Below are 27288 nucleotides of genomic sequence, written 5' to 3' on the forward strand. Positions count from 1 at the left end.
TCATTTCTATTTCTTTTTATGTAAGTAAGTGAAATAAAGCTTTTTTTTAATGATAATGATAATGATAATGATTGCTCAATCATGTGTATTTATGTCTATCAGGTAATTCCCATGCAATGGCTATGTAGCAATGAATTTGTTTGTTTAGAGCAGGTTTCCATTGTTGAATCATTACGCCTTCAAAAATTCTGCGTTTGTGAAACTATTACGCCGTGAAGAGTACACGGGCAGGTTCAGAGTCATTACATGCGTTGGAATGTTCTTGAATTCGCACCTCCACATTTCTCATGATCTCGCCGATGTAACTGTCAGCGCAAGAATAGTCTCCTTTATAGACCACATGTGATCGATGAGTGTTTTTGTCTTTCAAATTGAAAAGGCTTTTGATCTTTTTAGTTTTCCAAAGGATGATGAAAATGTGATTGAAACCCGTGAATTTGTTCAATTTGGAAATGAGAGTGTCAAGTATTTATGAGTCATGAGTCAATGAGTCAACGAGTTAGTGCTGTTAATTAAACCATAAAATGAAAGCTAAAATTTCAGAGAGTGCTTAGGCCTAATCACTGAAACGAGGGCTTAGGCTTAATCAACAAATAATTGCTATATTGACTGTGAGTCTATTGACTCATGACTCATGACTCATGACTCATTGACTCATTTGACTCATAAAACATGCGTTCTCTGGAAATGAAGGTTTTACTAAGACTTTCGTTTCTGCTACAGTAAGGGATCTTGATAAAAATTTTGTCGCGCCCTTCGAAAAGGAAGCTAGGAATCCGAATCTCATCTTCTGGTGGATCTTTCAGAAAACTGTTACTGCATGACAAATAAAACCCTTAAAAGTTGTTTCAATTGTTTTGACATCGTTGTCAAAATCAGAAGAAACGCGTTTCGCTCTGTGGAGGGCCCCAGTAATTCCTTTTCCATTTGGTAGGGATTTCTGATTTTCAATGCGTTGGTAGTTTTCCTTGTTTCTTGTAGACTTTGCAGTTGAACTTGTTAACATAAGTGAAAGAAGTGTCGAGGAAATGGTCAGGATCTTCTTCGACAGTAGAAACGATGTTAGGATGGGAACTGTTGAGGCGCTCAAGTAGATCATCAGGGTTGTCTTTTTTTCGTTTTGGAGAAACAAACATAAACATACCGGTCGTAAAACGGTGGGTTAAAGGTCGGACAACGTCGAATTCCAGTTTTGCCATGAAGATATTTGCGAGGACTGGAGATAAAGGGTTTCCCATACCCATCCGTCAATTTGTTTGTAGCGTCTCCTCTGCAGTGTCACTAAAAACACAGTGTTCAGTTTCAATGGCCACGTCTACAAACAGTAAGTCTTGCGAAGAGCGCAACAAAATTATCAAGATCCCTTACTGTAGCAGAAACGAAAGACTTAGTAAAACCTTCATTTCCAAATTGAACAAGTTCGCGGGTTTCAATCACATTTTCATCATCCATCATGTGGCCTATAAAGGAGAGTGTTCTTGCGGTGACAGTTACATCGGCGAGACCATGAGAAATGTGGAGGTGCGAATTCAAGAACATTCCAACGCATGTAATAACTCTGAACCTGCCCGTCACCTACGTGACGGGCTGGCTTACACACTGCACGCCGCAATCCACGGCAAGCGCAGAATTTTTCAAGGCCTAATGATTCAGCAATGGAAACCTACCCTAAACAAACAACTTTATTGCTACATAGTCAGCTCGAATTAAACGCGTAATGTTTTTTTTTCTCTTAACTCTGAGCGATACACGTATTGTTCGCTTTCATTTATTTCGACAGATGCTTCCTTCGAACCTCAGATGCCATCAGATGCTCAAGGCAAATTAAAGAGAAAATGTGGTAAGGCCCGAAAAAGTTAAAATCATGAGGACTTTTACAAGTACATTGTGCAAATCGGCTTTGGAGGACAGTTAGATGACAGTTAGAGCCTATTTACTCATGTGATGAGGTGCCTTGGTTTCTGTAACTGGAGAAAAGATGCTACGTTGTGTTTGCCTAAAAAAGGAGAGTTTCAATTCCCGGGGGATTAGTTTCTAGACATCAAAGTGACAGCGCTTTCTTTATTAGGCCTTTGTGATGTCATATGCCAATGCGCTCAGGTACACTTGAAGACACTGATGATAACCACTGATGGATTTGAGGGCCACCATGACCATTCCCTGAATTTCAATTATGAAAACCTTTCCAATATCAAAAATGTAATTATCGACCTTAGTATATCTCTTTGGATTATTACTAGTGAGCATCTTAATCTCTCCTGAGACCTTCTGTTTTTAAGGCAAAAACTAAATTCTGCCTCCCACCCACAGTCTTGGAGAAAACTTGTTGGGAATATTGTCACTTCCTCATTTGTCTGTGTGATAAAAGATGAACTTCTTCATACTTGCCCCCCTCCCCCTAATCCAATGTTGGTTAAGAAACGGTCAAAGGCTTGCACGGTATTTTTCACCACATTATCAACATTGGTATGGGGTAGAGTGGGGACAAATTGAGAGTGCATGTGCAAGGATTTTCACACCAGAATTTTTTCCGAAAGTTTTGTCCAAGATTGATGGTGTTTCAATTTTTTGCTTTCAAATATTTACAGATATCTCTTTCACCGATCATGGCCTTTCACAAAAGAAAGCACGAGAAGAAGAGAAAGAGTCTAAGGAACATGCAGGTAAACTAATGTAAACCGAAGCAAGTTTTAATCTGATTCTAAATTTAACAGACTGAACAGCTCTTTCAATGAAGATTTTCTGGCAATTGTTGATGTAGCTACTGCTTGTGCAGCCAAACAACGAAACCTACAATCATAGACAAAAGTGGTTGTTAGTAAAACGCGTAACGGGTAACGGCGTAACGAGAAACTGTGTAACGGAATTTTTTTTTTCCCTTTCTTTTTCCTTTTTTTTTCCGACACTGTGGTTAATTATTTTAAAACCAAAACGACCGTAAAAAAACATAGAAAAAAAGGTAAGTAAAGACGTGGCCCGCGCTGGTTCTTGTTATGAGAGAAAAAGAAGACAATATATGTATGAAGTATTTATACGTAAAATGTTCTTTTAACCACACGGAATGGAGGAGCCAAATTTGACTTAGTCAATTTTTATCTTAGTCCCCTTCAGGTTTCTTGGGATGTCTGTCACACAACGCTAAACCCCCAAATATCTTGGCGCTTTTGTCACGTTGTCCGGTCTTTCGTTACCTGCTGTCAACAGTAAACTCGCTACCCGCTGGGTTTAACCGTCATCGCTTGTTTACATTAAAAAAAAAAAAATAGATCCGATAGAGCCAAAAGATCTGACGTACTGTAGGATTTAGCTCCCCATTCCTCTATTCTGTGTTGTAGCTTTTCTCAAACCTTGAAATAGTCAACAGTTAAATTGCACTTTGACGTCAGTTGAAATATTAAGGGTGGTATGAACACTTTTCAGCTTTGAAATAAATATTGCTTTAAAGCGAAAACTAAAAGTCAAAAAGACTCACGCTGGCCAGTGGCTCCCACGCAGACATTCTTCGCCTATTCCTAGGCTCGTGAAGCGGCGGAACGATGGTAAGACGGGCTTAAGAATGTCTGTGTAGGAGCAGCTTAGGAGGTTAGGAGACCAGTAGATATAAGTCAGTTTCGTTACAGCAACAAAAGTTGTAAATTGTTCGCTGAAGAAACAACCGTAGCCTCCTACACAGACATTCTTAGGGGTCTTTTGAGGTTCGTCACGCTCGGCGATTGCGTGACGAGGCACAATAAGAATGTCTGCATGCAGGTTTTCTAAGACTAAAGGGAATTGACACAAGCATATTCCCTGAGGCCTCATGTTGAGTTTTCTACTGTTTTTAGGCTGAATTGACTTAGTTACTATAACATGAAACAAAACTTACCTTCAAATTGAACTTGATGGAAATTATCTTTTAAAGAACTAACCAGAGCTTGCACACCCATTCAAAATAACTTTGACGAAACAAGGACAACAAAACCCTCGTTATTGAACTTTTTGAAACTAAATTCACGTTTTCTTTATGGCTTCCTAAAGTGGTTTATAAGTTATCTAAAGCCTACAAACTTCGCAGTGCAAAGGGATATTTATTTTAACTTGTTGCTTTTGAAAAAAAAAAAAGTTCGGTCGTGTCCTTCGATTAACAACAACAACAACAACAACAGCAAAAAACAAACAAAAAAAAAAGGAAAAAAAATCCCGTAACGCTGTTTCTCGTTACGCCGTTACCCGTTACGCCATTACGTGTTTTACTAACAACCGACAAAAGTAGTTGGGAAGGTTATGTAAATGAACCGCACCAGAGCTGTTTATTCACCCCGCTTCTGTCAAAGCGCAAAAGAAATAGTTTCATAAGCCCTCTCCCCCCTATTCACTCGTTCAAAAAGGTCGTCACGTTTGCCCGTCAATTTCAACCCCCTACACTTTAAACACCGTTGTAGCTGCTCAATTGTGTAGTGTTCTGGTTCTCTCTCGAGAATTGAGCCAAGAACACGGTCGACGTCGCGTAAAACCGAAAATTATGCCTCATTTCTCTTGTGACTCTTACAGAGTCCTTACAGACTGAACTTTGTTTGTCTGAGTCACTTGGGGGTCTATAATGTCATGACGTCATTTGTGCGAAGCGCTATTCAGTTTAGCAAACATCGTCAGTTTCACATATAAGGGCTCGCGCGGGCTTACCATTAGAACAAATATTTAGAATAATCATTTCTCCAGATTTTACATTTAATTAGCTTTACAGTGATATATACTTTGTAAAGGTTTTATTACAAGCGACGCATGTACGAAAGATTTTCCGGAAGACACTTCTGAAGGTCTACAGTAACCTTAACCAGATAAACGCCTAAACTTCACGATGACATGGCAAAAACATTTAAATGTTAAAGCAAGCGCTTACTGTGTTTGTTTTTCAAAGGAACTGTAAACGCTAACAAATAAGTCGTATTTCCAATTTAAGACCACACCCAGAATTTTCAGACAATCATAGCCAAAAGTAGTTGGGAAAGTTATGAAAATGAACCGCACCAGAGCTGTACTTCAACCCGCTTCTGTTAAAGTGCAAAAGAAATAGTTTCACCTTCTCTTATATAGCCCCCCTCCCCCCTATTCAATGTTGGAGGGTAACACAATAAATTCCCACTAAAACCATTCCGTTTTGCACAACATTGAATAGGGGGGAGGGGAGAGAGGCAATGAAGACGTCAAAAGTGCTGACCTTCTCAACTGTTTTGTCTATGATTGTAGACACGTTCGTTCTATGTATCGTGTGAGATGCGAACAGTGGATAGTTTAGATGCATACTGTCCAGCTAGGAGAATCCCCAAAAGGGTCAATCAAATGGCTCGCTGCTGATAAGAGTTGTTGAGCAAGAACTAATGAGATTACGATTCAAATAAGCTCGTATTGTGTATGCCGTTTATCATTTATTCGAATGCCAACTTACTGTAAAGTCATGTCTGGTTTGTTGTATGTGATTTTTACAGATGTTTCTGTCAAGGAACAAACTCAGATCCTATTTACAAGGGAGAGCTTTCCATCTTCTTCTGTGGCTTCTCATCGAACGGAAGGTATATATGACCTTACGGGAATTTGACCATGTTGGAAATCGACGCGACAAAAAAAAATCATTCACTCGTAAAATTCAGGATGCCCATAACATCGCACTAAAAAAAATGTGTTTACAACAAATGGGCTTTTTGTACACCCTTTTAATAAGTCTAATATATGCCGTTTTCCGCTAATGACGTCGAACTCGTGCTTTCAAATTTTATTCAGCCCCGCGTGGTTTTAAAATGGATTTATTCCTTTAATATAATCGTCACTCCATTTCAATTTAAATATATTATTATTGCTACAATATTGTGTTAATTTTATGTCAACTCGGGTTCGTTTTAGTTCTTACCACTAAGCATTGTGATACGGAAGCCAAAGACTCATCCACGCCAAGAGAAAACATTTTGTGGTAATTTTTTGTATGAAAACAAACGTTTTCTTTACGTGGATAAAACAGCACATACATTTAGAAACTGTTCTCGTTTGTGTAGCAGAAATGACTTTAACAGCGGCGATACATAAAAAAAAATTCAGCCAAGAGGGCTTGCAAACCAGTGAAACCTCTAAATTCATTAACAATATCAAAAATCGGATTAGCTAGGAAATAGGTAGAATGATAGGCAAAAGATGGATTTTGGCTTTAAAATTGGAAATCGTCTCTCACTGATGTAAAAACAAAAAAAATAAATAAAAGAAACGTAGAAGAAGCGAATAACTTTGAATCAGTCGACCTCTAAATTGACCCTATTTCTTGGTGTTTGTTTCTTTTGCAGCTACTTCTTCATGTCAGAGTCATATCATAGAATCGATAAGACAAATTTACCAAACGAATGAAGGGGTGGTTTTCCCAGTTCCTTGGAATGAAGGGTTCAGCTTCCAACTAGAGAACATTTTCACCAGACTTAAGATAGTTCCAAAAGAAAAGACACGCGGAACGCTGGCGAAAGAAATCACCAACATGACAAGTATTTTTGCATCACACGAAGATTGCCAACATCCGCGAGTTCTCCTGATTGAGGGCGAACCCGGCATGGGAAAGACGACCTACTGTCAAAAGCTGGCATATGATTGGGCAACTAAACAAGACCACAAATGGGACGAGTCTTTCCCAAGAGTAGAGGTGCTCCTGCTCCTCAGATGTCGTGAAATTGATTCTAGCATCTGGGAGGCTATCGACGATCACATTCTGCCGGAAGAAGTTGACCCAGAGTTGAAAGAAACGTTTTTCCGTTTCGTGCGAGAAAACCCTTCTAAAGTCCTGTTAGTGCTCGATGGGTTGGATGAGGCAGACCCTCAAAAATTGGCTGTGTACTTTAGTCTTATTCAAAGAAAGCTGCTCCCTGGTTGTAACATTGTTCTTACTTCTCGTCACGAAGCAGGAATTAAAGTAAGACCTTACTCGGACACACTGTTGGAGATTGTTGGATTTACGAGAAGTGATGCGGAGTGTTTTATAAGGAAGTATTTTCGACACGCAGTGCAAATTGGAGAGAAGCTGATAAATGTACTTTGGCATATGTATGATGCTCATGAGCACACTGTAGGGAATTTAAATGAACTAACTAAAAACCCTTTGAATACACTTCTGCTCTGTCTGCTTTTCGAAGATTTTGGCGGCGTTCTACCAAACAACAGAACACAGCTGTACGTAGAGATCGTTGTCTTCGTTTTGAGGCGATACGAAATGAAGAACCATTTACCAACTAGTGCTGAAGACCTTCTTGTAGTTTACAAGAAGGAACTGATGACCCTAGGGAGAATGGCACAAGAATGTCTTTGTAAAGGAGAGCTGCATTTCGAAGACATCGAAGGGAATTTCAAGGAAAGTCTGTTCATTAAATTTGGCTTTCTCTCCATCCAGGCTGGCGGTAGCAAGAGGACTCCTTGTTTCTCTTACAGTTTTTTTCACAAGAGTTTTCAAGAATTCTTTTCTGGTCTATATCTTGCGTTTTCTATCCTGGATGGAGAAATTGATAAGAAGTCAGTTCTGACTGACGAAAGATATTTTCGTGAACTAAATCAAGCTTTCATGTTCATGAGTGGAATCCTATCCTCACAATCCGAGGAAACGGTAGTGTCGATTGTAAATAGTGTTGCCTCACTTGCAAGTTTGAGAGGCCGCAGATCTCCAGATGACGCGAACTTGTACCTGAAGTTGGCTTTAGATGTCATAGGGGAATGTAAAACTTGCTCCGAAAACCTGTATACTAAATTAGCTTATACCTTTGGCAAAAGTCTTGATTTGACGGAAATTGAAATACCCTTCACGTCAGATACGAGCATTGCTGCCTTTTCCCAGGCCCTCACAGTAAACACCTCCCTTACTACTTTGGATTTGTTTAAGACCTCCATTGGTGCTGAGGGCGCTACTTCACTTTCCCAGGCCCTGGCAGTAAACACCTCCCTTACTACTTTGAATTTGCCTCGCAACTCCATTGGTGCTGAGGGCGCTACTTCACTTTCCCAGGCCCTGGCAGTAAACACCTCCCTTACTACTTTGAATTTGCCTGGCAACTCCATTGGTGCTGAGGGTGCTACTTCACTTTTCCAGGCCCTCGCAGTAAACACCTCCCTTACTACTTTGAATTTGTCTGACAACTCCATTGGTGCTGAGGGTGCTACTTCACTTTCCCAGGCCCTCGCAGTAAACACCTCCCTTACTACTTTGGATTTGTCTTACAACTCTATTGGTGCTGAGGGTGCTACTTCACTTTCCCAGGCCCTCGCAGTAAACACCTCCCTTACTACTTTGGATTTGTCTGACAACTCCATTGGTGCTGAGGGTGCTACTTCACTTTCCCAGGCCCTCGCAGTAAACACCTCCCTTACTACTTTGGATTTGTCTTACAACTCTATTGGTGCTGAGGGTGCTACTTCACTTTCCCAGGCCCTCGCAGTAAACACCTCCCTTACTACTTTGGATTTGTCTGACAACTCCATTGGTGCTGAGGGTGCTACTTCACTTTCCCAGGCCCTCGCAGTAAACACCTCCCTTACTACTTTGGATTTGTCTTACAACTCTATTGGTGCTGAGGGTGCTACTTCACTTTCCCAGGCCCTCGCAGTAAACACCTCCCTTACTACTTTGCATTTGTCTGGCAACTACATTGGTGACGAGGGTGCTACTTCACTTTCCCAGGCCCTCGCAGTAAACACCTCCCTTACTACTTTGAATTTGTCTGGCAACTCCATTGGTGACGAGGGTGCTACATCACCTTCCCAGGCCCTCGCAGTAAACACCTCCCTTACTACTTTGGATTTGTCTGACAACTCCATTGGTGCTGAGGGTGCTACTTCATATTCCCAGGCTCTCGCAGTAAACACCTCCCTTACTACTTTGGATTTGTCTTTGAACTTCATTGGTGCTCCTCGCGTCAGTTTAGACTCTCGCATCATAGTTTGATGGTAAGCGTGATCTTCTTTCTAAAGGTTTCAGTGTTAATATCGACGCCAACAAGATCATGACCCATGATCCTTAGGGACCTTAAGCAGGGACGACGACAACGGCTACGAGAACGTTGTTGTGTAAAAATATTATGGAATTTAAGATCTACGACGGCGACGGTCGACGAAAACGTCACTTCAAAATATAACATGGCTCTATCATAAGTCTTACGCGATTATTCAGTCTCGTTCAGGTCCTAAATTGTGTGCGAAGTATCCTGAAAATGAATTGGTACGAGCGGTTTCAGAGTTAAAATAGAGAATTAAGGATTCTCTGTTGAATGCTTAAGTTGTCGTCAAAACCTCAAATTTGGTGATTTCACGTCGTCGTTATGCAGAGGACCGCTAAGATACTTGCTAAAATCCGTATTTATGCTCTTTTAACCAATAATATTACTGTTTTGTGGCGATGTCGTAGTCGTAACCGTCGCCGTTTCTTAAATTCCCTATTATTTCTCGTTACTGTAATGATTTTGAGATTACTCCAAGTCGTTCGGCTTGGAAAGTGTGAATACATAATCCAAGAATAAATTTGATGAGAACGGTGTGGATGTTCAGAGAGAAAATTGAAAATTCATAGTCATGTGCTCTCGTTCTCCACATGACCTCAAATTTGATCATTTCACGTCGTAGTCAAGACGAGAACGGCCAAGTGCAGGGCGTGCAAAGCTATTGTTTTTGCTCATTAAATATGCAAATTTATGGCGTTGTCGTTGTCGTGGTCCATGCTTAAGGTCCATATTGTCTTTTAGAGTTCACGGTGTTGTTGAATCCTCACCCCTTGTTTGTTGGTAAGCATTCACTGAAAGGTTAAAAGTCACTTTCTTGCTTTAGTGCGTGACGAGAAATTAAGGGCTTACATACATAGAAATACACCCAGTTTGTCCCTTGAGATATGTTTCAGTTAAAGTGTTACTCTGATAAAAAAATCACAGTCGAGTCTTTTTTTTTTTTGTCTTCGGATTTTGAAAGTGTGTTTGCTGAACACTTGACTGGCCAAATGTTTGGATTTTGCGGTCCGCCATTACTCACGTTGAAAACTGATCTATTGGACATTAGAGGGTTGGATCTAGGGGTAAGTGACGTCATTTACTCACTAGTTAAACGTTTTCAGCGCGTAAATGCAGTTTATTATATATGCAAAACACGAGATTAAAGTCTGAAAGCACAAAACTCCCCTGCTGCATATCAAGTCAGCCGCGTACACACGCACTGTGACTTGTGAGTCTTTGACGTCATTTTCTCCTCGATCCAGCTCTCTCAAGATTTTGAAGTTGGTAATGGCAGACCATTTAATGGGAAAAAGTCAGTTAAAATTTTGAAATCAAAGCTTAAGACTTGGGTCACTTAGTGTTAATTTAACGTAGTTTTGAAATCCAAAGAAAAAGAAGAATTGATGTTTTGGTCATAAGAAGGATCGATTTTTTGGTCATAGTACAGCTTTAAGGTATTTTACATAAAATAGAAAGGAAGATGTGGTACTCAAAGATGTCCGCATCGATGATAGACAGCAGGCGCGCAATCCGATGACTTTTTATGACTTCCGTCAGTTGCCTTTTTTAATCTACTTCAATTTCACATAGAACTCAAGCCGGTCAAATGCTAAAAGTGCCAGTTTCCATGCACTACATTTGTCTCTTTTATAAAATAGACCAAATTGGCCAACTCATTGTTTAGCCCAATTGAGATCCTTTTTTTCCAAGTATTTTCATATTATTTAAATGTAAATGCTACATTACCATGTAAATGCATTATAAACCCCGAGAGATTAGAATGGAAACTTTTCCCCTAGTGTAAACGTAGTCTAAGACTGTCTTTACATGAATGCTGTTTAAACGTTACTGTAATGATATCAAAGAATGCTGCGGCTTTTCACAATCAGGTTCAGTAAGTTCGCTGAAATGGTGTTTTTATTGTGCATAAGCGATATCTATATATTCCTGCGTTTTTAAGGCGAAACAAACATTGATATCCCTTTTTATGCAATTTTTTCAAAGGTCTTATCCAGGAAGTTTCTCGATTACTTTGCTTTGAGTAAATACAGTGTTTTGTTTACGAATTAAATCAATTTAACAAGAAAGTTTGATCGGTTTATTCTACTTATCGGGAGCAGCGAGTTTAAGAGGGTCCTGATATGCTCTTACCTGAGGATTACCATAGAAACATCTTTAAACCCGAGTTCAAGGCTCATACCGTCATTCTCCGTAAGGAACCAAAACCTTCATCCCCACGGTCAGGTTGTTAGGGCAATGAGAATTTCTTAAGGACGAAAAAGACAACGTTTTCTTGTCTTCTCTTATTTCCTTTGTTAACCCTTTTATTCCCAAGATCGAAACGTTCATTCTCCCAACGAGTACTATAGAGAAAGAAAGAAAGAAGGGATCCTCGCACTTATCTGGACAATTTAAGGAATTGTCTCGTTATAGACAGCTGAAAAATTCATGTCGCGTTCAAATGAATGGCTTCAGTCATCAGTTGGCAGAGCACTGTACCGCCATCGTAGAGGGTCATGGGTTCGGATCTCGTTGGAGCCACCTTAATTTTTCAGGTGTCAAAAAGTGGCAGTTGCTTAAATTGTCCAGATATCTGCGACGGCCACTTGTCTTTTTTGTTTATCGCATCCCTTGGTAAATGCAAATCACTTACATGGTGGCTTCGAAAATTCCCTCTCAACAACCTCTCCCTCACGTGCTTACTTGGAAAAGCTTATCCGTGACATGTTTTTTAGACCAGAAAAAAAGCACCCAGAGTTTCATGCCCTAAGACGTCTTCCTTTTCAAGACATAGTGATTTAATAGCAGCCGAAATACGCACGAAAAGCTTCGGAACTCGAGTTTCAACAAGTGAGCCCCTGCAGGTTAATTGCGGGGAAACGAAAGCTCCCTGGATCGGTTCGCTTCAAGACTCGAATAATACTTTCCGATATCTTGCTCTTTAACAATCTTTTAACATGAGCGAAGAAATTAGTGTACGCCTTAGGCGTTTCATTTTAGAGCGACAAACGTCAGCGCAATCAAGGTTCTTGGGACGAAAAGGAGATCCTGGCAAGCTTATCAGTCGACCTCGCATACCTGCATCGCGTTCTGATTGGTTTAATTGCTTGTCTGTGTCCTGAGTGCTTAACTACCTTAATTAATAGCTTCAATTTGCGTTGCACGGCACTTTGAGAAAACGTTCCATGTTTGACACATTTGTTCTGCATCGTTTTAGGGAAACACACGGTCTTCCTTGTTAGTTTATCGAATGAACCCTTGTTTTCTCTCACCTGTTTTAAATGCCGCTCCTCGTTGACTGAGTGTGAGGAGAACGCAAACGACTTGATACCAAGACTGTGAGACAGAAAGAAACAATAAAGAGAGATTTCAAAAGCTGGGTCGGGAGGTTTTTTTTTCTTTCTGTAATCACTTTGATTCGTTTTATTTGTACCACTAATATTTTAACTCGACTGAACACTATAAAATTGATACACTTTATCGCAGCGCCTAACACATTTCACCATTTCTCCGAAAAAACGTGGCCTTTAGGGAGCCACACAAGTTACACAATGTGAACTTAAACGGCAACCATTTGAGCCACTGATGACGAGTTGTTGAAAGACACGGGTTTGTCTGTGAGTCAACGTCACCCGATCGGCCTTTCTTTTTCTAAGAATTTCTTTATTGAAAAACAGTTGATATAGAGAAGATTCACATCCACAGACGAGGCCCAGTGGCATTTCATGTCCCGGAAAGTTGCCAATTTTAAGCGTCAATTCGAAGACAGTTCGAGTCGGATCATAGTCTTAGAAATTTTCTCATGAATTGTACGGACCGTCATGAATCATACCTGAAAGACTGAGAGATCAGTATGTAAATTCACCTCTCAATTTTAATGCACTGTCAGCTAATAAAAAGTACTGAGAATGAAGATTGTCAGCTCAAGGGTACCACCTGATAAACCACCAAATTCTCATGACCTGCCAACGAAGAGATCTATAAAAGTAGCGAGGAGAATAAATGGGTTTTCCATTTTACTTCTTTTCTTTGCTGCCCCTGCCAAACAACGAGCAGGTGAGAATACAAACTCAAACGCCTGTCGCACCAGTTTCATTTCTGCATGCCGGATAACCGGCACATATTTGTCATATAAAAAAGATCTCAATTTTTTACGCAGTGATTACAACCCATTGACTCCTGAGAATGACATTTAATGGATTTTGCTCTGTCTAACGCCAGACAATTTTACTCGTCAATGGGGTTCGGTTCAGGAGTCAAATGGTTAAAATTGCGCAAATTTGTATTTTGAGATGACGTTCTTGTTGGTGTCTCCGTTTCTTTGGTAGGAAGCTCCAGTATCTGAGAGCTTTTAAAAGAAACCACGAAGACTAGACGGGGTCCGAAACATCTGACTCGCTTCAAAATGCAACTTGACGCTATCTTAAAAACTCAGCGATTATTCCATTTTGTCCACGTTTTACAATATGGGTGAAGTATTATCGTATAACTGGGTTGGTACGAGCGGTTTTCAAGTAAAGATTGAAAAATGACCGATTCAATGTTATATGCTCTTGTAGTCGCCATAACCTTAAATGTGGTTCTTTCAACTCGTTGTTTTGCACACGTGCAGCACGATTATTTCTTTTTCTTTTTTAGGGGGGTGGCACTTAACTACCAAACTGTTGCTATGGACCCCTTCAAATAATCATTTTTCGAGTCCCTTTAAATCCAGTTACTTTTTTTCGCCAAGTATGTTCTATTTAACATTTCTTCGTCTGATTCGACTCTCAGTCATATTTGGTAAATCAAGTGACCAAAACAAAAAGTGCGTATAAAACTCAGCAAGTTAACTATGTTTTTCCCAAGAAAAGAACATTCTAACAAAATCTGTAGCATGGATTTAAAATATATCTATTTCTCAAAAAAAATATGGCGTCATAAGGCCCACCTTTGATACACTTTTCAAAAAATCACTTCCATTTTTTGTCCAAATAGAAATTTCATGATCACAGTTTACGAAAAATGATGGGACCGCCTCTTCCTTTTGTTTCCTGAGAGTTTTTGCATGTTTTCATGTTTGCACTGAAACGCACCGCAGAGGACTGGGACTAATTGCGTATGTGCCTTCTAATTGAAGTGATGTAAGTTTGCCCATTGCAAAAAGATACTTCATAGAACCATCCATGCAACCTTTTTGTAGGGCTCTTTGACTAAAAAGCTTCCTTAGCAAACATTGTCTTTCCGTAATTAAGGGCCACCCCTCTCGACCAACCATATTCTTGCTTTCTGGCGTTACCGCTGCCGCATTTGCCATCGTTTCTTTGGGAGTGAAACGGCGCGGCTACGGCAACGACAACACCACAAAACAATAATAGGGAGTTTTATTAATTAAGGACAACGGCAACTTTTCTTCAAAATATAACTTAGCGCTACGTGAAGTATTTCGCGATTATTCTATCTTGTTCACCTTCAACAAAAGGGGCGAATTATCGTGTAACTGGTTTTATAGGAAAGGGTCTAAAGTGAACATAAAAAGTGAACGATTTTCTGTTGTAGTCACGTTGTCGTCAAAACCTGAAATTGGGTGATTTCACGTTGTTATTTTGTGAATTGCGGCATTGAAATGCGTGCTGCACGTGAGTATTTTTCAATCCTTAACCAATATTCTTGCTTTGTGGCGTTGTCCTTGCCGTAGCCGAAGTCGTTGCTAAAACTGCCTAATATCATTGGATAACTGAAGAGGAAAAACAATCTTGCTGCACGTGCGACACGCATTGCAACACACACATATATACGGTACTGTGCCTAAATAACAAAGACCTGAAATCACCTAGTTGTTTTGTCGTACATCTTAAGGTCCCTACTTTAAGATTCACGACAGCAACCGGCGGCGAAAAACACGTCCCCTCGAAATATAATTTGCTCCATCGTAAGTCTCAGGCTTTTGCCATTATTCTTCCATCTTGTTCACGTGGCACAATGTGATCGAAGTATCCTAAAACTAAATTGGCTAGGAGCGGTTTTGGAGTAAAAATGGAGAACGAAAGGTTCATATTTGTATGATTACCTTGTCGTAAGAACCTCAAATTTGAATACCTGAAATTTATGGAGATGAATATGACACTCGACATATTTCTTTGTTTTACGTTTTTGTTTGCTGTTTTGGCCCTGACCATGCGCAAACCACACCCTTTTGTTCAAAATGCAGCCAATTAAAAGTTTCGATTAATTCATTCAAAACGAGGCCAAAAGATTGAGCATGGTCACGGTCTAGTTGACATGAAGCGCGATGTCACTGTTGCGGAGGTTTTTACGAAGTGAACATTAAAATGTGGTTTTAAAATGTGGAGCTCAGCGAGTCTTCAGTGTCTCAAGGAGTTAGCGTATATTCCCAACAAAAACTCCAATTTCAGTCTGAAATTCTCTTAATTTCAGAAAACAAACAAAGATGTCTCTTTACGTAGCTTCCGTATGTTCCATATTTTTTTTGACTTATTTCCACCATAAATGAAGGAACGATGCCGAACATTCGAATAAAGCATTAAAGGAGAATAACGTCAAAAATTGAAACAAAATGTGGGGAAAAAAAAAAGACACCCCGACCCCGGTGTTCTGTGTATGAAGGGTGGGTGGGTACTACAAAAAATACTTAACACCATCTTTTAGCTACCAATGCGTACTCCCACCCAACCTCCCTATAAATTACACAATTAAAAAGCTGCTTTCTGTAATACCGTGCGGTATAGAGCAATGCTGATTGCGCATTTGAACGACCTGGGGGATTCTGCGCACCTTGCCTCACAAGGAAGGCCATTCTACAGCGTGGCGCCACTATAAAACTATTTTTGAAATAATTTGTATGCTAAATAGTCCCGAGCTAACCCATGTTGGCATTTGAATACCATGGTGGCCTTTTTTATGCTTAGCTGGCGATCAAGATTTTTCCACCCCATAATTTCCAACAATTTGGCCAGCATCAGCGTCAGAGAAGGTTAAAAACGCGGGCTGCTCTATTCTGCAATTTTTTCACCTTCGTCTTGTAAAGTTACCCCACAGGTTCCCCATTAAAGATGTTACAGTAAGGTTGTCTGAGGAACCAAGTGCCTATCAAGTTTCATGGTACCGATTCCAAAAGCGATCTTTTTGGTTAGTTTTTCGATGTGGCAATATTCCAGCTGAGTTCGTCGTCAATTGTTACACCAAATGATTTTGTCTTGATCAGTTTTTTAATTCGGTCCTGCTTGATCTGTAGTTTCATTGGGTGTCAGATACATGCACCTGACCAAAATGCGGAATTACGATTAGCTAATAACCTTACAAATTATTGATGAGCTTGAGAATTATATTTGCAGTAACTTGCGTATATCTAGGAAGCGCTTTAGCCCAGTTCGTACTTCTAGTGGCATTAATGTAGAGGTTATCATATCCGAAAGGGATCTAGGTATTGTGATTTCAAATGACACCTCTTGGAAGGCTCGCATAGTAATAATTGTCGCTAAAGCAAATAAGATCGTGCTAGGCTTTCGTAAAAGCAACTACGCCGGTATGTTGGAAGTGCTGTGCTTTTGCGATTTTACTGTGCCTTAGTGCACCCAAACTCAGTTTGTTTTTACTTTCAGTTTTGGGCACCGCAGTCAGTCATCGGCAACTGACTCCTGGTTGAAAACATTGAAAGGAGAGCTAAACGTTTAAGTTATGCAAATGTTATTTATCCTGTGGCGATCGCTTAGTCAAACTTAAAGTGCCCCTAACCCCAAAATGTTTTTTTCGCTAAAATGAATCTTTGCACTTGTTCGAAACGCATTGCGGCAATTTTTTCCTTTTTCTAACAAATTCTGCCATTTTATAGGCTTCGAAAGTTGCGAAAATCCAAGCATCTTTTGTTCACGACCGAGTCAGAAGGGGAGTGGGTCTATTCCTGATGTGACGTCACAAATTGATTTACATTGCATTAACTCTTTGTAAACATGCATGCAAAGTAGATTGTGACGTCACATCAGGAATAGACCCATTCCCCTTCTGACTCGGTCGTGAACTGAAGATGCTTGGATTTTCGCAACTTTCGAAGCCTATAAAATAGCAGAATTTGTTAGAAAAAGGAAAAAATTGCCGCAATGCGTTTCGAACAGGTGCAAAGATTCATTTTAGCGAAAAAATCATTTTGGGGTTAGGGGCACTTTAAGTTATTGCAACCTACTGGATAGAGTATCTTCACCTAATTCCTTTTATAAACGCCTTTACTGGCATATAGAACTACCTCTCGAGTTCAAATATTATTTTTCTTTCTCTTTCTTCAAATGCACCGCGCGTGCTCAGCATTGCATTTTAAGACAAATCTTTCTCGTTCATCTGTTTTCCGTGACAATTTCTTTAATTGAGTCATCTTACCAAGGGACTTTAAGGAATAAGAGTCTCTTGATTCGTTTCAGTCGCTAAGACTTTTTAACGTTTTTGATTGCTATAATTTGTTCCTTTAAAGTATGTCTTGAATGTCGTGGTGGAAATATTGTTGAAAGTTTTTGCCTGTACCTTCTAAGTGGTAGTCGTTAGTAGAATTCAATTATAGTCTTTAGTTTGTAATTTATGTAGATTTTAGATCAAAATTTGTAATTAGATTTGAATTGCTATTTGGGTAAGGAGAGCTTTCTTGATATTTTAGGGGGTTAGATTGGGTTGGGTGTTAAAACCTAGTAGGGGACAGTCCTATTGTTTGGCCCCTGTACAGTGTACAAAGCCTGAAATAATGATAACTTGGCGTATCCCTGACGCCGACCCAGGAATTTGCGCACAACTACGTTAGACAGATTTGCCTGAGGGTCAAGTAATGTAAACTATTTCCGAATAAGTAAGCGGCGCCAATGACCCTATCCTAGTATCCACGCCTAGTCAGACAGGCATAAAGACATAAACAAGGAAAGGTTACGTTTTTACAAACGTTGGCCGTGTAGCACTTATATTTCAACAGACTTAACTGAATAGAGGGTAATGTGAAGTGCTAGATTTCTATCCCATATGAACCATGTGAGCGTTAGCCCTACTGATGGAAATGGGGCCACACAAGGACAAGAGAAAAACTAACGCTCACATGGTTCATATGGGATAGAAATCTAGCACTTCACATTACCCTCTATTCAGTTAAGCCCATAAAGACATGAACATTAACTGAGTTGACGACATCTAGCCATAACAAAAAAACCCCGGTAGGCATAACGTAGGTTTTGTGGCCAACCAAAGACGCAAATGCCAGTTAATTTCAACCAAATGCAAAGTTTTAGTAGCAGCCAAACACCGAAGTCACGTGGCACCTGAGCCTATAGTAGTTTGGAGTATTTCCCGACCAGAAAGGCCCCGGTGAACAAACGATTCGAACTAAACGCCAAGTTCAGTGATGTGGTCCCCCAAAGCCAAACAGACAGACAAACGATTGGCATCTGAACCCAGTCCAGTATTCGTGCCCGGCCCGAGAGGCCCAAACATAAGCAATTTTAACGGAACCCGAGGTTCAGGTACAGCCAAACACACTTTAGTGGCCACCTGAACCCAGTCCCAGCCCGAGAGACCTAAATGCAAACAAATTATTGCAACCGAATCCGCAACCTAGTTCCCAGGGTTCTCTCTTGCCCGTCCCCACGAAGGAGAGAGAACCTGGGACGAGGTTGCCAAATCCGAAGCTTGCTATTATGATCAAAAAATCATTTCCTTTTTTCTTCAGATTTTGAAAGTGTGTTTGGCTCAACACCTGATTTGCAAAACTCTGAACATTGATTTTTATCCAAAGGCTGTTTCGTTTGAGTACAAGAATTGCCCGAAACGGAAAATACCATAATACTTGTTTGTTTACCCGAATTTTTAATAAGCATTGTTTCCCACATGGGTTTCTCTTGGGACTTGCAAATGGTCCCAAGAGAAAAGAAAAACAATGCTTGTTCAATATTTCGGTGGACAAAGAAAGAGTATTATGGTATTTTCCGTTTCGGGCAATTGGATTTCACGCTCCGCCATTACTTGCCGATTGGACGTCAGACGGTTGGATCTAGGGAAGTGTGACGAGTGATGACATTTTCTCACTAGCTTAAAATTTCAGCGTGGAAATGCAGCTTATTATAGATACAAAACTCGAGTTTCAAATCTGAAAGCCCGAACTCCCGTGCTGAATATTAACTCAGCTGCGTTCACATGCATTGCATTCTAAAGCCCGGTTTCCACTTGAGCAAAGAAGAACAATCATAGGCGTAATGCGACGTTCACTACTAGTAGAGATTCAAGATGGCGTGCGAATCGTTGTGTTTGTGCTTCGGCCTAACACACTCCGGTCCCACTTGTGAAATAAGTACAAGAGCGAGATAAGAACAAGCACTTGGGCCACTTCAGTTAATCAAATGAAAACGAAAAATTGCACTTTAACTGGCGCCCGAAGCTAATTCTGAACAGCATTCGTGCCCGCCCTGAAAAATCTAATTGCAATCTACATTTCAGTTTTTCTGAACGGGAGCGTCTACTACGTGGCTCTTGCTCCTATTCGGTGTATTTCACTGCACTGAACTTGAATCCTCCTGGTGTTCAATTTATTTTTGTTTGGGACAACTACAAGCTGGCAATGCGTGTGTTTGGTAACAAACCAACCTCGTATTTGTTGAATTTTCTTGCCTGTTGTTTACATTTGGGCCTCCCGGGCCGGCAAAAATACTGAACTACGTTGTAGGTTCGGGTGCCAATTCGGTATGTTTGGCTGTAACTGAACTTCGTGTTTAATAGGTGGAATTGTTTTACTTTGGGTTTCCACCGAACCCTGAGATGCCACCAACGCCAAACATATAACATAAGAAATACGAGAAGCAAGTATTGATGATGTCCCAAATCAAAATAAGGTAACAAACAAGGAATTGGTAAATGCGAAATAACCTGACGAACAGGGGAACTCAGAAAAATTAACATTTGATCAGAGAAGCATAACGTGCCAAGTAATGAAACTGACTCCAGTTTGAAAAACAGAAAACATATCTACCTCTAAATTCGCCGCTTGAGGCGGAGCTTGTTGGATTTGTTGAACCGGAGGAGTCGGTGGTCCTGGCGCTTGGGGAGCTTTAACCATAGAAGGACAGGAAAAAAAAACGGAACACTTCGAACCAGCGGCCGTGGATTTTACGGCAAAAGAGATCAACAAGATGGAGCGCTTTACCTTTATAGTCGCGAATATATAAACCGATTGAATTCCACGCTTTGTTGTCACATTCCAGCGCTTAGTACACTCCCGTGGAGCATTTTGGCCAGTTTGAAGAAATATGTCAAAAACGAGTGCGAGTGCTTCATCAGGGGTTACAAACGTGGAGAAGCTAATGAAAGTACGGTGTGGTAGGCGAAGTACTTTTATTGTTTCGAGGTGTTTGAAACCTCTGATGGAACACGAAGCACGAGTTTTTGACATGACTTCTCCACTCTTTTTTTTTTATTACGTATGAGTGTTATGTGAGGATCTTTTGTTTTATTAGACAAGTGATAGTAATTTGAAAAGGAAATGAATCTAAAAGGTAGAACTTCCGAAGAAATTTACATAATAAGGCGTAATGGAGAGCGAGACAGAATCACGTCGTTTTCGCCTGCCAAAATCGTCTTCCAAAAAAAGTGATTCGGTTAAGGTAATTCCTTAGTATTGCATTGCACATCCTTACTGCGCACGATTTTCGCGTCATTAGCGCGCGCACATGAGCACGTGCGCGTACAAAACGTAAGAGATTTCCCTCAAGCTAAGCCCGATAGCGTATTAAATGCTCCTTTTCTCTCAAACGAGCACGGTGACCCCCGATTTTCTTTTCAGGTATTTGCTAAGAACAGTCTAATAAAGAACATATTTGAAGAAGAAAAAAAGTTTGATATTAGAACATGAATTTTTTTTGAAACCAGTTCCGTACTGGGTGTATTTTGGCCAAGGCGAAGACTTCAAGCTAACCACGGAACTGTCCCAAAGAGTGCACTATTCCAACAACCAGGCAATAAAAAACGGCGTAAATGAAGCAATACTGCTTATATGAATAAAAGAAGCTATATTTTCAAAATAAAATTTTGTATCTTTCAAGTAACGAAGACTTAATTCTGAATTAAGGTGATTCGAATTTTTAACGCGCAACCAGTAAAAATACCCCATTTTAAGAGCCTGCTGGCGCGTAAGCAAGCACGGTGACCCCATTTTTTTATTGCATTTTTTTAATGTTCATATCATGAATGTTAATTATGCCAAGTTTTCAAAAAAGTAAGATAGTAGAACAATTTCAAACCCGATTACCTTAACGAGACCCTTCCAATTTCAAACCTCAATATGAAAAGAATTGGGCTGTGCAGGTGCCGGTTTTAGATTGCGATGAACTTTTCAAAAACTATTAAGCCTTGAAAGCAGACATTGCTGAAATGGATGCTCTTTCGCTGAATTATTGGGTGTCCAAATTCGTTTTAATCCTCGGGACGCTAATAATAAGAGGTACTGCGAAAGTTTTATGTCGACTATTATTCGGGAAATGTAAAATGTATTGTGTGCGAGTATTTTATTTATATGTATGTTTTTTTTCGAAGGTTTATTAGCATAAAGGTTCATTTAAATTCAAGTGTCTTGATCATTTTTTGAAATAACTCGGGCGTTTCTTGATCTGTAGTTTCATTGGCTATCAAGATACATGCACTTGACCAAAATGGGGCACTCCGATTGGCTAATTAATAGCCTTATGAATTATTAATGATTTTGAGAAGCTATGGTAACATACTGAATGTCTGGGGACAATGGAAAATCAGCCAGTTCTGGGTCAGTTCCTTTAGCGCCCTCATCCATTTCGTGGCAGTTGATTGGTACTTCCTCGGAGTTGTCAGAATCTTTCTGATTTTGGTAGAAATGGGTTTCATTGCCAGAATCTTTCTTGCAGATGTGCATTCACGATCCAGAGTACGAATAGGTGTTACCACATTTCCAGCAATTTAAGCGACTCCTATTCTGTCGATTCATTTTACGTGGTGAGCGGCATCTCTTTGGCATTTTGGAAAGAGAAATTGACTCCGAAAGTATCTAAAAAAATATTTGTCGTTACATATAACACGTTCTGAGACTTGGCAAACCGCTGACTATCGTTACCGTAGATTTGAAAATTTGTCACCAATTATATTGATTGTCGGTCATGAATACAATAATTTGCCTGCGTGGCAGGCGTTAAAAGTGGAGGGAGCTCCCTCCGTCCACTTTTAACGCCTGCCACGCAGGCAAATTATTGTATTCATGACCGACAATCAACGAAAAGGGGGACTAGGAAGAGGGGAAAGAACGCCTGCAGTAAACACCCCTTGTTTTTATACGTCTTAAAACCGGTCTGGTGTCTTTTTTTTTGTTGCTGTTGTTGTTGGTAATCACCAATGCGCATATCCCACGGATATTGAATTAAACTCCGATCGGGTGAATTTACTTTTATTCCCTTCCGTATCTCCAAACTTCCCTGTCGCGATTAGAACACGTATACTTTTCCCAATCTTCACAATTACCTGCGAGCACGTTAGATCACTCGGCCACCGTGACGCACTTCCGTTATTTAGATAAAAGTAAACACTTAGTGTGGAATCTTTCCGCCCGCCATGATTGACACAGTATTAAACTATTCGATAAAGTGGGCAGATGCTTTTTCTTTGAGAAAGGCAAGCTTTAAAGGTACGAAGAGATTTTTTGCGTTATTTCTAGATCTTGCTTGGTACTTGTGTGTTCCACTGTGAACATTATTTGGCATAGAACCGAATACTTCATTAGAAGTATTTTGCATAGAACGAATACTCCAATGTTTCTTGGGAACCAATTTTTCAGCCGTTTTGACGTAGAAAGAAAACAAGAAAATAGCTTTCAAAGGCCAAACAAAATAAAAAAATTAAATGAAGTTTTAAAAAAAGCGAATTAGCTATCGTCGTCACGGGGACTTCGCAGCGGTTCCCCATCCAAGCTTAACTTCAGTTGACACTAGCATCTAGCATCAACGATTGTGATCTTTGTGTTAAATCCGCACATGTATCCACAGGCACCCCAAGCTAAGTGTAAGTGTGGCCGACAAAAATTGGACATAAGTGAAAAAGCCAGTCTTCAGTCTACTTTTCGTCTATAACCTGCACTTGAAATCTATACAATTATTTCAGTTAAGGTAATCAAAGGTCCATCAAGGAATCAATTAAAAGAAACAAATGATCGTTCTATTTTCTAAAAAGACACTCTGCGCTTCGATGAGGGCGTCGTCCTTATCCTACACACCGCCCCTTTAAAACTGTACTTGTATGTTGCCTCTACACTCATCTCCCACAGGGCAAATGACCGCAACATTTAACAACAGGACGACTTTAGATGCCAGTTGACGTCATCTACAGTCGTCCTCTTAACTTTGGCATTTTGTATTCGACCGTCTGACCCAGCTGGGCCTGAGATTCAAATGCATGAAGTTCTACTATACACCACTTGCCTCGAACAACATTATCATCCCAATAACTACTGTAACCCTGTCGTTGACTTTCAAATTTTGTCGTTCAACTTGCCACTGCCTCCTTGGTACTACTGATAGAAAAACGTCTCCACTCCAACGTTTCCAGAATGAATCAACGATTCTCTACTCCTGTTCGGGGACTTCCTCTTACACCGCCCTGAAAATGGGCCCGGAACCGGGGTAAGAGGGGGTCCCGGAACAGGACTAACGATTCTCAAGACAAACTCCACTATGTGGAGTGGATTTTGCGTTTCTTATAATTTGAATGGTCCTTGGGTGCAGGGATGGCGCAGTGGTGAGAGCACTCGCCTCCAACCAATGTGGCCCGGGTTTGATTTCCAGACTCGGCGTCATATGTGGGTTGAGTTTGTTGCTTCTCTACTCTGCACCGAGAGGTTTTTCTCCGGGTACTCCGGTTTTCCCCTCTCCTCAAAAACCAACATTTGATCTGATTTGCGTTAACTTGTTAATTTCAATTTAAAGTGTCCCCGATTAGTGCTCTACAGCGCTAGAAGATTAGACACTCAAATAAAGTTCCTTTCCTTTCCTTTCCTTTCAGATGACGCGTGTCCAAGGAAAATATCATCAGGCATGAACTTGCTGTCATCAGGGTCGTTTGGAATTCTGCCGATTGGCCGTAGGTTAACAAGATTGGCCACCTCTAGAAACACCGTGTACAACTTGAATGGAATTAGCACTTGATTGTCGTTCTTGCAAGGCGTTCTTGCAAGTCTTGACGAGCGACGCAATATCCGTCTAGACGAAATATCTTTCTTTGTGCGTCTTAAACGAAGCACAGCGGAACTGTAATAATCATCCAGACGCATAATGCGTCTTGTGCTCGTCTTACAGACGCAGAACAAACAGTGTTTGCCCAAGTTCGCCCCAGACGGATTATGCGTCTTCTATAGTTCGTCCCGTCTTTGCACTAGTCGAATAACCCGAGAGACGCATAATTCGTTTGAGAGGATAATGCGATAAGAACGAATTATGCGTCTGGTATAAAAACGAATGAAGGGGGTAGTTTCTAAAGAAACTGTGGTGCTGCGTCGGTGGGGATATAGTATAAAAAAATTTGGTTTTATCAACGGAGTTGATAATGTAAATTGGCCACCGTACAGAGATTCTAAAAATGGCGTTTCGAGCGTTAGCCCTTCGTCAGAGCGAATCGAAGAATTATGGGTTACGCTTAGTTTTTATAGTAGAGTAGCAGCTATTGGTGGTAACATGGCAACGTGAAAAATAAGAATACATTAGTTAAATGAAAAGCGTTCGTTTATACCGTTAGGATTAATTAATTAAGGGTGCCGATTTGGAAGATAAATTTTTGTTCAAGATTCTTGCGGCTTTCCGTCGTACCTAGATGTAGGGAAAGGCCGCAAACAGCCATGTGTTTTTTGCCATGTGTCTATCCTGTCTCTGAGGTCAAAGCGGGCCATCATCGCGCCCAACAATTTGATCGAGAGTCAGCACTACAAACGTCACAAAAAGATAAGAATGACAGAAAGCCATTCACCATCACTTTCCATCTTCATAATCACGCAGTCAAAAGTAACGTTCTTAATATCTTTACATTACTCCAAAATGATCCCGAGACTAGTAGAATCTTTTCGCAACCTCCACTTATTTTATTCAAACGCGACAAAAACGTAGGGAACATTTTAGTGAGAAGCACGTTCAAAACTAACGAGCAACGCGGCACTTTCAAATGTGTGCGCTCACGATGCAAAACTTGTCCTTTCATTCTTAACACTAACAAGATATCGGGATATCGGGATCTAAGCGATCTGTTAAGATCATCGATCGTTTCACATGTACCTCCGCAAATGTCATTTATTGCATAACCTGCACGTTATGCAATAAATTATACATTGGCGAGACAGGTAGACGACTAGGCGACTGATTCCGCGAACACCTTCGCGATGTGGAGAAGAATGACAAGGATGCATTCCAAAAACACATGGCTATTTGCGGCCTTTCCCTACATCTAGGTACGACAGAAAGCCGCAAGAATCTGGAACAAAAATTCATCTTCCAAATCGGCATCCTTAATCCCCACGGTATTAACAAACGCTTTTCATTTAACTAATGTATTCCTATTTTTCACGTTGCCATGTTACCACCAATAGGGTAGCTCCTACTCCACTATAAATACTACACACAACCCATAATTCCTCGATTCGCTCTGACGAAGGGCTATATAGCTAACGCTCGAAACGTCAGCTTTTAGAATCTCTGTACGGTGGCCAATTTACATTATCAACTCCGTTGATAAAACCAAAATTTTGGTATAAAAACGGCCAACTGTCTTTCACAGCGTCAGGGTGTAAATCGGAGGAAGTAGAGAATATAGAGGGAGAGCATAATTGCAGATTATCACCGAGTGAGATGACGTGATTTAGGGACTCTTCACATGAACCCTGTTGACCGGGCTGGCTCGGTTACCCAGATGAAATTGGTTTCTTTTCGTATGGCGACATTCAGCCCGTTTTCCGAGATGAAAAATTTGAAAAATTGGTGACGCGACAATTCAGGCGGGAATCTAACGAACAAGCCTGGCGAGAATTTTTGGGTTTTCTTTCAGTGTTTAAACAACCTCAAACTTCTTTCGACTTAACGTTACTGCGCCTTTCATTAACACGCGGACTCAATCGACAATGCGTATTTTGCCTCCACTACTCAACCGGCCACTCAAGCTATGCGCGCTTTGGCCAAACCCTCCGTAGAACTAAAAGAAAGGGCTTGAATTAAGGCGAAAGTGAATTTGAGACCTCTAATAAACTCTCCAAAGAGTCTTTGACATAGTTATTAATGGCACTCACTGAGGCCCAACGGTTGTGTCGTAGAAATTTTCTGTCAGGGCCTCCAGGATTAGGGGCTGATGTAGCTCCACCAGCTGAGTGAGGACTAAGTTAAGCAATATCGTTAACAATACCATGGAAAGACTTCTTGAAAGAGTCGCTGTAAGTGGAATGACTCATAGGCTTATAAAGTGAAAACAAACGCCTACGACTGGCAGAGGCAGAAGAAGGCCTAAAAATATACCGGCGTCGGAATAAAAAGAACTTACAACTGACTGCCCTTCCTTAGCAGGTCAACTTAGCACATTTCTGAATCAATGAAAATAGAAATAAGCTCATCATGAAAACCTGACATTCTTAGCCCTAATAATGGACAACCGAAAAGCGAAGAAAACCTGAAAGACCTAAAAACAAACATAACTTAATGATGCAATAGAAGTAGATCGCTCATACGAGCTCTTTCCGACAACTTCCTCGAAAGATCTGCGTTATATATACGTATGTATCTAGACAGAACAAAGCCACCGAGGACGATTATAAAGGGCCTCTAACCCACGCTGTAAACGTATTGGTCATGAACTCCACCATCAATACTATAGAAATGTACGTAGACCCAACAAACCCACCAAGGGCGGTAAATATCAAGGGCCATTCAAAAACATTCAAAAACATCGTACATGAAGACATGAAGATGAATGCATATGGAGACAGAAACTGGTCAGGGGTAACAATACTAAAAAACCAAAAAACTTATCCACGGCTACGCTAACGACGTATAAATCAAGAACGACGTATAAATCAAGAGACATCATCGTCAAAAACGCGAGGGCAACAAGGCCAAGCTATCGCTCAAAATCAACGCACTAAAAGAAAAATAACAGCGATCGAGAATGGCTAACAGAGACCCCTAACCTGTGCAACCCAAACGAAAACTTACAGCATAAAACAAACTATTGGCTGTGTAGCTACACATCAGAAACCCACCGAGGGTGAGTGTCAAGGCCATCTAGGTCATCCTCGCAAAGCATGGTTCATAAACGTCGA

General features: G+C 40.6%; 1 protein-coding gene across 2 annotated transcripts in view; it reads left to right on the forward strand.

Moving 5' to 3' along the window:
- The window catches only part of LOC138051581 (protein NLRC3-like), a 263812-nt gene extending 252753 nt beyond the window's left edge, over positions 1 to 11059 (forward strand). Inside the window, exons 8-11 of one of the 2 annotated variants that reach the window (XM_068897814.1) lie at positions 1781 to 1840; positions 2589 to 2663; positions 5466 to 5549; positions 6309 to 11059. In XM_068897814.1, the coding sequence (XP_068753915.1) occupies positions 1781 to 1840; positions 2589 to 2663; positions 5466 to 5549; positions 6309 to 8938 (2849 nt within the window). In that variant the 3' untranslated portion in view covers positions 8939 to 11059. The remainder of the gene's footprint in view (positions 1 to 1780; positions 1841 to 2588; positions 2664 to 5465; positions 5550 to 6308) is intronic. The other variant, XM_068897813.1, reaches the window with a different exon arrangement.
- Positions 11060 to 27288: the final 16229 nt, after the last annotated feature.

Source organism: Montipora capricornis, chromosome 6, assembly GCF_036669925.1.
Source record: "Montipora capricornis isolate CH-2021 chromosome 6, ASM3666992v2, whole genome shotgun sequence".
NCBI classification, from domain to species: domain Eukaryota; kingdom Metazoa; phylum Cnidaria; class Anthozoa; order Scleractinia; family Acroporidae; genus Montipora; species Montipora capricornis.